Source organism: Cavia porcellus, unplaced genomic scaffold, assembly GCF_034190915.1.
Source record: "Cavia porcellus strain 051 isolate PalLab524CR breed Dunkin Hartley unplaced genomic scaffold, mCavPor4.1 scaffold_15, whole genome shotgun sequence".
Lineage (NCBI taxonomy): Eukaryota > Metazoa > Chordata > Mammalia > Rodentia > Caviidae > Cavia > Cavia porcellus.
Window position 1 is genome coordinate 23292314 of NW_026947498.1, and position 14086 is coordinate 23306399.

Consider the following 14086-nt stretch of genomic DNA (forward strand, 5'->3'; position numbering starts at 1 on the left):
CAAGTTTTGAATTGCTACCTTTAAAGAGAAAGTGTTACTTTTATATTCAGAATGACATTTTCTTCAGGGTCTGTCTCATTTTTCACTATAGTTATCTAGGCCTATGATTATTAGTACTGCATTTTTTCTGCCAGATATTAAGAATACCATTGCTCCATTTGAAATTTGTTTACTTGGATTGTGGCAAATCTCATGCTTTCATTTTATGGGACAGTGTTCTTCATTACTTTAGGAAATTGTTTACTCAGTAAAGATCTATCACATTTGATAATGGTCTCTGAATCCCCTGGATTATTGCAGGGATTTGGTTTTGTAATAATCTCCCATGGGAACTGTCCAAACAGCTGTGCAGGCAAGAGAGCTACAGGGGCAGTCTTGGTCTTTAAAGCACAGCAACAAGGGACTAAAGCTGACCAAAATGAATCTTTTCTGCTTCTCACTGGTAAGTTTCTTTGCAAGTATCCTTTATATTCTCATTTTTATGTTACTATGACCAATAAAATAAATGAAATGAAGATATGTCCTAAACTTCTTAGATGATGGTATTAATGCATTTAATGTTTCATATGAAAGGTTGCATCAGGAAGAACAGAAATGACATGCTTTCATTACAGTGCTTATGCTAGTACCATTAAAAACACAAGCAACTTTTTAAAAATGCATTAATCTGTACTAATTACCACTTATTTAACATTTGATGTTGAATTCTTAAGTATGGTCTTTTGTGAATTGTATTTTCAAGAAGTTACAGTCTTTTATTTGCTATGAGAATGAGAACATTATTTTGCAAAATATGTTGCATTTAAGTTACTTGCTTTGCTTTGAAACATTCCAGAAATCAATTTTTTTACTTTATTGTGTGAATAGAGAATTCCAAGGCAGGCTTAGTTAAATTTCCAGGGAGGCAGTTCTCTGAGTTACACTGCATTGTCACTGCAAGTTACAATAGCTTAAGCTGGTCCTGGAGATGTGCTCATTCAAGGGTGTAAGCATCTCTCAAGTTCTTTTTCACATTATTGCATTTTTTTCCTTTAGCCTGAAGTGGATCAGTGAAAGTTATCAGATACTCATAGATCTGGAACTACTTTATAATTCTAACCTGCCATTGTGACCATCTGCCAGTGCTTAAAATCAATTTCAAAATAATTTTATTCACTTTATGTATGTTTAAAGCATGGCATTATGCCAATTTATTGGTATTTCAAGATGTTGAGGAAGATCCCCTTCTCATTTGGGAAAATAAAATTGTCTAGATTTGATGTTTGTTTTCTTTCCAAATTGCAAAGAGATTAACAAAAATGCTGGAGATGTTGCTGACATAGGTTGCAATACCTAAACAGGAGGCATTTTAAGACAAGATAAGGAATTTAATCTTCAAACATCTTGAATAATAAAGTCCAGCTGTGAATTCTGGGAGGCTGAATCATCGAGTTTGAGTTTCCTATATAGTCCAATTCACAAAATAACTGCCAGCTCTCAGCATTGCTTTGTACTATATAAATCTGACTGAAGAAATCCCATTTCAGGTGATTTAAGTGGTATTGTACATTCTTTTCCAGTCGATCTGAAAGAGCAATATATGTTTTATACTTCCTGTATAAGTAGGCAATGTAGCACCAAAGATGATTGCATTCTGAAATCATTTTGAATGGTAATATAATCAGTATGTTAATGTTTCTATAACATAGCATAGTTTAGCATAGGATGGCATACATTTGAAAGCCTATTTCTAAAGATGCACAGCCATATAATGAAGACAAATGTATTTCTCAGAAATGTAAGGCAGTGGACATTTTGCTTCAAACTTTTGACTCACAAAAAACAATATGACTGTAACATTTTTCCATTATTTAAGGTTATCTTTAAGAAGTTAGTTGCTTGAAAATATTTAATTAGATTGAACTATCATTAGCATTGTTCAAATGTACCAAGGTTTACATGGTAAAAAATTAATTGCTTTAATAGGAAAATGCACATTTTTCAGAACATAATAAAACTAATCTTAGCTTTTTTATTACTTCTTATGAAATAACTAAGAAAACAGATTGAGTGTATGGGTTTTCCAACAGAATGTTGTGATAACCCACTGCTAAGAACTGTCCAACAGTGTGGATGATAGCCCTTAACAAGAATTTGCATAATCCCAAATATATTTCATCTGTGATTATGGAAATGTGAATATATAGGATGCTGTATTTAAGAGAAGACCACGAAATTCACTGGTTTAGTGGAAAGAAATATCATAGAATTTAAAAACTGAAGTGGGTGCTTTTAAATAGTATTATATAAAGGTTACCACTAAGGAAAGAGTGAAAGAGTTAAATATTCGCTTGTTTAAGAGTAGGGGAAAGTTGTAAATCTTTTAGTAAATGGGGTTTTTAAGAGAAATATAAAGGCAGAAATTAATGAACTACCCATTTTGAGCTAAGACTACCATAAATAACCCATTAAAGTTGATTGCTATTATTTTGAACCTATAAACTTGAAATGGGGCCTATCTTTCAAAAGTGTGGCAGGAATACCTATTTTTATGCCACTATGACTGCACAATTCTTCTTAGAATTTTATATTGTGATGAGGAGTTTTAAAAGCTTGCTCATTTGAAGCAAGGAGCTTCTCTTGTTGCATTCAGCACACACTTACTGTATTTAGCACGACTTTGTAACCCACGAGGTTACAAATCAGTTATTCCTGCACTACTTTTTCAACAGTTTTTGAGTGTTTTCTCTATTTTTATTTGGACCTTAGTCTATCTTGTTGGTTTATTTCTTTTCCTTACCTTTTGCTTATTTTAAATACCTTTTAGGGCAGCTAGTAAAATAATTCTAATGTTGGGTTGATATTTTATACAGAAGACAATGTTTTCCTCCAAATTTTAACTTTCAAAAAATTTACATCATATTGTCAGATTATGTAAAAACCATGGACATGATTTTAATTAAAATGGATTTGAATTTTGCGTAGTTCTTTTAAATGAACATTTACTTCCATATGCTGTTGAGTTCCCTTATCTACAAATAAAAGCCTTCATCTATTTATTTCTTTAATATTTTATGGCTTTGATAATATTTAAAAATTTCTCTACAAAATTCTTGTACAATTTGTGATAATCTTATCACAAATCTAAGAAATCTGGCTGACATAGTGAATACTTTTTTGTGATTTATAAATGTATTTTTTAGATATGGGTATTAGAACTAATAATTTTGGTTAATTTAAAATTTTCTGATAGTCTGTGGTTTAGTGAGATATTTCTAAGCAAATAATCTCCAAATTACTATCTTATTTAACAATGATACTGATAATTTCTTTTTATGTTGTATGACATTGACAGGTAAGTATGCTAGGATGGCAGGCACCCTTCTTTCCTTTCTCATACTTATGTAATCCGTTCTAATTGAGTCTCTCCAAAGGCCTTGACAAATACCCCCAATTGGGATAAGAAATCTTTTCTTAATTTGAAAACTGTTTGTTGTGTGTAAATATTAAAATTTGCAAGTGTCTTAGAAGATTTATTGAGAAATGTCTTTTTAGTATCTTACTGTGTGTATAAATTCTGAAATATCTTTATATCTCTTCATTAAATAAACACTAATCATGATGCTTTATTATAGTTGCTACTAAATTTAATTTGTTAACATTTTATTTAGGATTTAAAATTGTGTGATATAAAATTTATCTACTGTTTTCACTGATAAAAATGCTCCATCATTTTCTTTTTCTACAATTTCTGCTAGTGCCATGTTGTAGTCTACCAGTATAATTATTAAACATATGCTAGCAATGGTCCGTGTCTTTTCTGTACCCTGTGTGAATTTTTCAGCATTTTCCAATTATTTCTTAGAAAAGATCTACAGTTTGTATCATTTTTTGATTGTTTAACATAAATTTCTATGGTTATGTTATTTATTTCAATATTTTTAATTGAGTTTTGTTGCTGTTTAATTTGCTTGTATTACATTTGTCTGTTTTGATTTCATCCTACATTATTTATTTGTAGCTGAATATTACATTTTCATTTATCACTCTGAAGATCAACTTTCTCTCTTAAATTATGTCTCCATCTGTTTTATGATTTGATTTTATGTGGAATGAAATGGTTTTTTCATATTTTTCATTACATTGGCTGTCTTTCATAGTCCTTTCCTGGGCTTTGGCTAATTTTGAATGATAATTTTTTCTTTTCCTCACTCTCTTCTTCTTGGTTGGCCTCTTTGTCTTCCTTGCTTTACTTGTAAGGCATAAAGTTCAAGTCTCTCAGGCTCTGGTTGAAATGTAGGCCCACCACTCCTACCTGACACATGATGTGCTCCTGATGTAGATTCTGTCCCAGTGCTGGCTTGCTTTACATTGTATTTTTTCATTGTGTTTTTGGACTGTGTTTTTCTGACCCACAGATTGGTATGAGTAAGATCTGCAACACCTGTTCATAGAGTCTGCCAGATGTGGTGGCACAGTCTGAGAGGATGTGGTGGGAGGATCTCACGTTCAAGATTTGCTGGGCTATTTCATGAATTAGCAAGATGCTGTCCCCAAACAAACAACAAAAAAAGCAAAAACAAACCAAACTGAACAAACTAAGAAACAAACCTTTCCTTGCAGCCTCATTTTATAGTGATAATTGCTGCTGTAACCCTTAGAAGTTCCTATGAGCTTCCCTGGGATGACAGAGACCTGCGGCTTGAGGGCACACCAGGCTCAAGATCTGGTCTACGCTGTCTGTTTCTGGATAGATCCTAATTGGTCTGTGCTTTTGTCTTCATTCATTTGTGTTTCTGTAGTGTTTGGGTTTCCTGCATGGTGTGTTTCAGAGCATGTGTATTTTAGCTCTTTGTGATTTTCTCAAGAATTTGTTATGTGGGGGCTGGGGATTTAGCTCAGCGGCATAAGCACCTGCATTGCAAGCAGGCGGTCATGAGTTCGATCCCCGGTACCGATAAAAAAAACGAAAAAAACAAAACAAAACAACAACAAAAAAAGAATTTGTTATGTGTTTGGGATAGTGGATAAGCAAAACTAGAAAACACACTGGCATAAAATTCTAAAAAAGGCACATGAGCCTTTAAACCTTTATTTTGCTAAAAAAAACCTTTTATTTTGCTTACATATTAATCAAACATATTATAAGATCTTTCGTGTATAATACTGCATTTAACAATTAATTCAAGCAAAAAGCCTTCTTTAAATTGTCCAGCAGATTTTTATATTGAAATCTATTGTCAGCATTAGTAATTACTATATTTAGAATAAAGTGTATTTCTCTCTTCTAATTTAAGACTGAATATAAATGATGCTAGAGGTAAATCTAAATCAATTCTACCTAAAAAAGGAAGGGTTAGGAGAGAACAAGTGAGTCCATTGCTTCCATCCCAAGTAGAGTTCACAGTATTTTGAAATCTAAATTCATGAATTTTAAGATTCATTATTCCATAAAACATGTAAGACAATAAAATTTATTTGTAACACACATTGTCTAAATAATAATATGAATGCCTTGACTATCATGAAATACTTTTGCTATTTCAGATTATTCATTGTATTATTTTGTCCTCGTGCCTCTATGTAAGGCGAATAAAACTGCTTTCCAGTTGAGAGAACTAGTAGATTGTATTCCCTGTATAAGTAGGGGTACTAGTTAAAGACGTACAAGTGATTAGAAACTTGTGACCAGCACAGTTTACTGGTAGGTCAAAGAGGCCTTTATTTACTACTCTGAATTTGATATCTTCATCATGCCTCTTGAAGCACTGCTTCAGATTGTTTTGTCTAGACTCTCATTCTAATTTTTGCTCTATGTTAAGTGGTCAGATTTAAACTGTATATGTAGTGTACAGTAATTGAGGTAGGGTGTATAAACCCTACCTTATAACCTAAAAAGTTAGGTATATAAATTAGGTATTTCTTCAAGGAAAATTATTTTCTTTAACTCATAAATTTCTATATTGCAGGAGGGTTCTATGGATAGCTTATATGAGCCAATCCCAGTACAGCAAACTAACCAAGAACCTAGTGGAGCTGGTTCTCCTACCTCACTCCATGGGGAGAGTGGACAAACAAACCCAAATGCCTTCTTGGTGAGTGAAGCCTTGAATGAATTTCTACTCCACTATATAATTAGACTCATAGCTTAGTGCCCCACTGTTTTTGGAAAGTCCTTCATTTACCTTTAAATTTCCAATTTACTCTTCATCACTGTCTCTCAGTATTTTGGAACTGCTTTTCACTGAGTATACATTGAATGAAGTATGTGTTAGGTGATTATCTAAGTTAACTTGTTCTTCAAATTAACTTTAGCACATACATTTTTGATGATGAAATTGCAAGAGAGAAAAGCAAAATAATTTGCTAATGGCAATAGACCATTAAGTGTTAAAAGTTGGCATTTAAACACATCAATTATTTCTGGTGAGCCAGGTATAGGGTTAGGAGAGATGTGGATTTATAGGTTTTCAATTCTCATGTTGTAAAAGCTCTTATCATGGCTTATTTCAAACTCTCAAATGTTAACTATGAGCTTAGTAAAGCTAATATTTAATTTTTAATTATTAATGACCTGAAGTGCTGATGCTAGCACAACTTTGATTTCCAATCCTACATCCTAGTTAGGCTAACACCTCACTGAACTGTTTCTTCAGTTTGTGAACATACAAGATCCGCTTACAAAATATTTTACCAAGACTGGAATACAAATCAATTTGTTAATTTTCTTTAAATTTACTAGAAGTACAGAGTTCTGTAAGCTGTATTTAACTGAGACCTGATCTAACCATTCTCTTAGCCATTTGTGCTATCCCAATTTCCCAAGACGAATATAATCATTAGGTATTATAAACATACACTAACAATAAAACATAAAAGTAAAGAATAATTTTAAAATATCAATGCAATTAAGACTCTTCCCTTAATTCTATACTTTCTTAATATTCATGAAATATTTATAGTGACAGGTATGAATAAGAGGAGGCAACAGTGGCTTTGCTTATTAATGTGAGAGAAGTAGACAGTTTACATGCAGACCTTCAAATGAGCTGGAAAAATACCTGTCAGCACTTTCAACCTGTAATTAAAAAGAGAAATTAAATAGGTGAACAAACCTAAAGACATTTCCTTAAATGTTTATGTTTAATGAGATACATGAAAATAGATCAAGTTAATGGCCAACCAGTGTAAGAGACCTTTTCAGAACATCTCTTATCTTGTGAAAGTAAGCTAAAATAATAAAAGCACAACTTAAATTGATAGAGTTGCATATGTCTCCATATTTAAAATATAGTATATATAAATACATATGTGTTTACATGTATATATGTGTATATAGAATATAGTGCACTGAAAAGTGAGTTCTGTCATTGATTCTAACATTTAATTGCTGAGTTATATAGGCTATTGTGCATAATCATTACATTTCTAAAGAAAAAAATATCCACAGCTTGGAAAAGTCAAAGTCATTATTTAAATAATAAAATGAAAAATTTAAATTGTCTAATTATTTTCTGTACTTAGTAACTTGGCACTTTCCTGAGCTTTTCTCTGATCATTTGAGCAGTGCAACTTTTCTTGTCCTTGGTCTGTTTTTTCTTCCTAAGTCAAGGGGAAAAAATGGGGTAAATATTGACAGCGTCACAAGGAGATTATGCTATTTGGACTGGTTTTCTAAAAATACTCGGAGAACTCTTCTGGGTCACTTGAGTTATACCTGAAGTTCTCAGTCCTCAATTCAAAGATATTTGTAACCTTCCCAAGCTGGAGTATGCTCTTGAAAATCTTTACAATCAATGTGACAGTGATTTTAGTTATTACAGTGGAAATTGTAGTTCATAATAAAAATGTCATTTGCCACATGAATTGAAAAGAAAAATTGAATAAGAAAAAAATTCTGAGGTTTTTTATTTTGTTACTTCTTTTATTTATATGTAGTTCTAAGGGTTTTACTTATTGGAAAATGTTGCATTGAGAATGGTGGGAAGTTCCATGACTGTTCTGTGTTTCAAAGGAGATAATCTAGTGTACACCAACTGCAAATTTAAGAACAGTAACTTTCACTTTCCACTCTTAATGAAGAAATATCATAATTATCCAACTGGTATTTTAATAACAGCTCTGGGGAGGGGTGGTTATGGGAAGCTACTCCCAGAGGAATCAATTTAAATTATGTGATTTTTATTAAAATTTTTAAATGGTTATGATAAATATATACTTGTAGTATAAAGCAAGTCATGAAATTTTAGTGCTGCTAAAAATGGCAGGTAAGAAGTTTTATAGGGTGAAATCATTGAATTAAATAAATATGCTAAAAGAAAATATACTAGCTTATTAAGCTAATTACTGGCTACTCTTCATACCTTATTTGAAATGTAAACTGTAAATGCTTGATCTTATACCTGTTTTAGCACCTCCTTATCATGACTTAAAATAGTAAATATTTGAATTAGAAAAAAAGAATATAAAATATTTGTATCTCTGTCAACTTGATTTAAATGGATCAAGACAAATACCGTCTTGGCTTTCATCTATGTTCTTTACAAGAAGCAAATAATTGTCAATTTTCACTTCATTTCTTATCTAATAAATTACAAATTGGTAACTAAAAGTATTAAGACTTTTAATAAATAAGTTTATATGTAGTAGGGATGGTGTCTCAATTATTTATATGTTTCACATTGTAGTATTAAATAAATGTTTGTAAAGTAAGTTAAAGTGTTGTTTCCTTACTCAAAGTAAAGGAAGTGTTAATAACATTGCAGAACCAACAATGCAGTATCTAAAGACTGTGAGCTTTGGGGAGGGCAGGACTGAGTTCTGATGCCATGCCTGCTGCTTATAAACTATCTGACCTTGCAAAGTTGCCTGAATTCTCAACCTCACTTTGCTTGCACTGCGGAAGGAGGAGAACATTTCCTTGTATCCATCTGGTCAAATTCAGTTTAAGAGAACATATTATACCCTAATATAAGCAGAAAGGGTTTAGCACAAAAGTTAGAGAACCATCAGGAGACACATGACAGCCTGGATTACTACTGCTGGTGAGCTAAGAATGACTTGTAAATTTTTAAAAGTTTGGTAAAATAAAACTGAAATAAAGGGGCCAATAGAAGCAATAAAATCTATCTTTGACCCACAACTCTAAAATATTTCTGACTGGCTTTTCACAAAGGAAGTTTGCTAGCCTCTGCCCTAGAGCTGCACTACCCAGCCACAGGTGGCGACTGAGTATTTGGAAAATGGTTAGTCTCAATGTAGATGGTCAATAAGTATAAAAAAATGACATGTTTTAAGGATTTCATATAAAAACACTGACTAGTATCTTAACTTTTTAGTTTATTTATCTAAGTGATAATACTTGAGCTAGAGGAAATGAAAAGTTAGTTCTCTTAATGTGGCCACTTTAGTATCCCGTCTTCTAAATTTCCTGTGAATTTATATATTTTGCCAAATTTAAAACATATCAGTTACTCAGTCTCCAGGATAATTTATAGAATGCGATTTTAAAGCTTCTGGCCTCTCCCTGTAGGGTGCCATGCTAGTGATCTGTCCCTGCAGAGACAGGAAGGGTGAGCAGTTTTTCTGCAGGTGGTTCCCAGGGATGTAGACAAAATAACTCTTTCCATCTCTACTTCAGAGTCAGGTTTTATGCTATCATTTAAAATGACTTGGATATAGCAAGTTAATAAATGATCATTTGCCATTTTTTAAAATTTAAGATTGAGAAGGATGGAAAAATTGGCAAGATTATTTAATGCCATTATATTTGAGAATAAATCGCAAGCGAAGACCTTGTTGCATGGAAAGATTTTTCAGTTTTCAACAGCCACTGGACTCTGTAATCACCTGAAAACACAGACAGATGTCCACAACACACTCTGGTCACATAGCATTGGCAAAGAGCAATTTATTGAAGCCCTGCTCACTAGAATTATAATGTGATCCTCATACTTAATTTTTGGTATTCCATTGTCTATAACAAAATTTTAAAAATGAATAGATACAATTCATATAATAATGTGTTTAAGCCAGTTTACTCCAAACATTATCATTTCAACAAGCAAATAGTTATATTCTTGCATGTAAACTGAGACTTTGAAATTCAGTGGTTAATATACAAAATAGCACATCTTAATTCAGATTCTAAAATTTCAATAGGCAAAGTGAGTTCGGTTGCAGTAAGATAAAAATAATGTGCATTTATTTTGCCTCCTTTGTTTTTCAAGTGAAGATATTAAATTAAATTTTAATTCCTAAGTAGCATTATCCTATACAAAAAGGTTAACTACTACATCAGCACTTGAAATTGCTGGCAAAATTGAGTCACCAGAATAACCAGAGGGTATCAATTCTTCCCTTTACTCAGAGTAACATGCCTATTAAAGTATAAAAGTACCTGATTATAACCATTTAGATATATACTTCAGAAAGAAGACTACAGGGAAGATGTGTGTTTATCAGTGAATAACCAGAGAATAGTGAGTTGGCTGAAGTTATAGGTGGAGTTAAGGCTGGCGTTCTGATTTCCCAATGCTAAATTTTTCTTCAGCTTCTGCCACCAGCATGTTTATATATTATGTGCACAGGAGAGAGAGAGACTATAAAAAAAGTGAATGGGATAGTGTGTTTGGAGAGATGAAGAGAGAAGAGAAAGGGAAAATTGAAAAAGAAAGAATTAAAAAATACCATGTATATGCTAAATGTAATCTGTTATCTAAAGGACATAGCAGAATTAGATTTAGATAGCCAATGATGGTAATAATCTTGAATTTTATTCCTGCTCCTAGTCTGGGAACAGTGTGTCCTTGGGAATGTTATTCAACTTTTCTGAGTAATGGAATATGAATAAACATATCTGTCTTTTGGTTTGTAGTAAAGATCAAGTGTTATAACACACGTTAAACACCTGGAAAAGTACATGTTAATGATCGTTTCTTTTTTTCTCCAAACCATTACATTTGGGCTGAGTGAGCTTTAATTTAATATCCTTGATTAAAAGACTTTGATATACGCTTCTTTGAGCTTGGATACTGTTTTAAAATAATTGTTCAAAAATATTTATAATCAGTGTTCCTTATCTAAAAGCATTGATTTTTTCTAGGCTGGACAAGAAGAAACAAGATTTATTGTTGATTTGCGTTACAAAACTTGAGCTCTTTTTTTATTTTTATTTTATTTTATTTTTTTATTTAAGAGGAAAAAGAGAAAAACACAAAACAAAACAAAGTGGTGTAAGGGTACACGTAATACAGAACTACAAAAAAAAAACCATAACAGTAAGAAATCACCTGTTAATAGATTACATATTATCATCTTGAAAATAGTTGCTCAAATCACAGTATCAAAGAATACAAAGTGGACATTCAAACAGGGAGACTGCAAACAGCTGTGTTCAATGATCCAAAAACATTGATACAATCAGCTATTTAACACCCCTAAACACACTTGCTGTTATATCCGTTAGAGCTCTTTTTTTTTCCCCTCTCTTTTTTACAACAAAATTTACACATTTTGGGTTTTATTACTCCTTAGTTCTTATTACTTTTTTGGGGGGGAGAGAATACAGTCAAATATGGCATAACAAAGCTGTCAGTCAAAACCAAGGATAGACATAGCACATGGTGTAGAACAGAGTACAAGGTTATCAACAATGGTTATCAACGTTGTCTCTTGTTTCCTTAAAAAGAATTGTCTATCTCATTAGATATTATAAAGTTGGACAAAACAGTAGAGAACAAGACCAATAAAACTTAGACATTGTAAACATTACAGGACTTCCAAAGAAGACAATAGTCAAACCCGAATGGGCATCTTAGTGAGTCTTATTGCCTTCAAAGTAGTTGCCTGTATCCTCAAACTTGATACTATCATACAGAATGGAACAGAGTCTAATCAGTCAAAACAAGATCGTGGGAGTATTACAGGACTTCAAAACAAGTTAATAGGAAATCAAAAAGAGTTACTATTATATATCCTAATTTTTTAAATTTTTTCCCTTAATTAAGACAAACATAAGAAATAACTAAATAATTTTTTTTTAAAGAATAAGGGGGAGATTGAGATAAAACAGGACATAACAATATAACAATAGAGGTCAAAGCATGACTAAAACTTGAGCTCTTAATCTCTGTAAGTTGCCTCCAACACCCAAGTGTACTGCAATGTTTAACTCTTTAGCCTAAGATTTCCTGCCATAGGTACACAGCTGCAAACAAGAAAATCTATCATAGCAGCATGTATTTCGTATACTAATTCATATTTTAGGGTTTTCTTTCATTTTTAACTTAAATTTTTAACATATTTTTTCAATGCAAGTTTGATGTTTTAAATACTTAGTTCCCAATATTATGCACTTGGAGAAATCAATGAAAATGTTTCCAGCTACCAGATGTTTTTAGAAAGGTAATATTGCAGAATTAAGCATAGTTTTATTTTATTTATATACTTATTTTTATTTTTGGAGGGACTGGGGATCAAACTCATGACTTCATGCTTGCCAGGCAGGAATTTACACCATTGAGCTAAATCCCCAGGCCCCTAAGTATAGTTTTAAAAGCAAGCAATTGATACATGTCTAACAGTCTCTAAAAGTCCAGTACTAATCACAGTAAGGTCAGGGGCTTATTCCCCTTCTGGCCAGTTAATTTTACTATATTTCTTAGCCACTAGCACCACCCAGGACTCTAAGCAGACATCTTGGACACATACTTATTGATTATTGAGGTGTTTGGGTTAGAGGACAGGGGTCTCCTTCACAGAACGATCAATCAATGCAAAGGGAAATTTGCCTTAGATTTTCTATTTTTCCATGCTTTTCCATGACTATAATCAGGCTTAAGGCCATGAGGTCCAGTTCTTTCAGTTTAGCATAATTCATTGCACAAAAGTAAAATCATTAAGAAAGCAAACTGAATTTTCACCCTGGCTTGGTTCCTAAATAGCATTAAATAAGCCATTCCCCAATCTGGAACTTACTTGTCAACTCTATGTATTAATAAGATTAGATGCTCTTTAAGGCACTTTAATGCTCTAAAATTGTCCCATGGACACATACAAAATTTGGATTTTGTTTTACTTTGGAAGTGGGAGAGAGCTGTCTAACGTCAAACACTATCACTTTACTTTTGGCATCCAGAAAGCAGAATTCTAAAATGAACTTCAGTGAACTACACAATACTAAGTATGTTTCTCTAGAGGTTGTGTGTGTGTGTGCGCGCGCGCGCGCGCGCACGTGTGTGTGTGTGTGTGTGTGTGTGTGTGTGTGTGTGTGTGGAGAGAGAAGAAAGAAAGAGACACAGAGAGAGAGAGAGAGGACAGAGAGAGAGAGAGAGAGAAGCAGTATAAAATTTTCAGGGAAGACCAATGGGTTGAAGACAAATGGGGAGGTCTTGATGTAGCAACTGAAGATCGCAGAGGTCTGGAGGTAGAAATGTCTTCTCTGGGGTCACATTTATTTTACCCTAAGGTATTTGACTAATTAAATGAAGCCCATCTATATGATAGAAAGTAATCTTCTTTAATCAAAAACTATGGATTTCAGTGTCATTCTCATCTGAAAAATGCCTCTCCAGCAACATCTACATTGGGTTTTTTTTTAAATCAAATATCTGAGTACTGTGGCCTAGCCATGTTAACTCATACAATTACTATCAAATCTGCCTTCCTGTATTTATGTTCTTGTGTAATCATCACTCTTGCATGTCCTGTGATTCCAATAGAATATGAAAAAAATGTTTCGATAAAAATGGGAAAGTGATTTCTATTATTATTTTTAAAAGGGCTTGTTGCAGACCATCTTTATTGCCTTCTTGGCTTGCACGTTGATATGAAGCAAGAACCCATGTGGAAGAGCTTACATGATAAAGAACTAAGAAGACCATTAAATCTACACTCAGTAAGAATGTGAGGCCTTCAGTTCAACAAACATCAGAAAAACAAATGCTCTTCATGATTGCCAAGAGGGTCCTTTATCCCTACAAACTTTGGATGAGGCATTTGGCCTGAAAACTTGACTGCAACCTTGTGAGAGACTATAAAATAGAGAACTCTTTTAACTCGTGCACATATTCTTGACTCACAGAATCTTAGAGAGAAGAAATATATA

The 14086-nt window shown here is 32.8% G+C and overlaps 1 protein-coding gene across 2 annotated transcripts in view; it reads left to right on the plus strand.

Annotated features, from left to right (window-relative positions):
* Positions 1-325: 325 nt before the first annotated feature.
* Positions 326-14086, plus strand: part of Samsn1 (SAM domain, SH3 domain and nuclear localization signals 1) — a 129938-nt gene continuing 116177 nt past the window's right edge. Inside the window, exons 1-2 of one of the 2 annotated variants that reach the window (XM_063224731.1) lie at positions 326-442; positions 5949-6074. In XM_063224731.1, the coding sequence (XP_063080801.1) occupies positions 326-442; positions 5949-6074 (243 nt within the window). Of the gene's footprint in view, positions 443-4593; positions 4744-5948; positions 6075-14086 lie in introns of those variants that run through there. The other variant, XM_023564908.2, reaches the window with a different exon arrangement.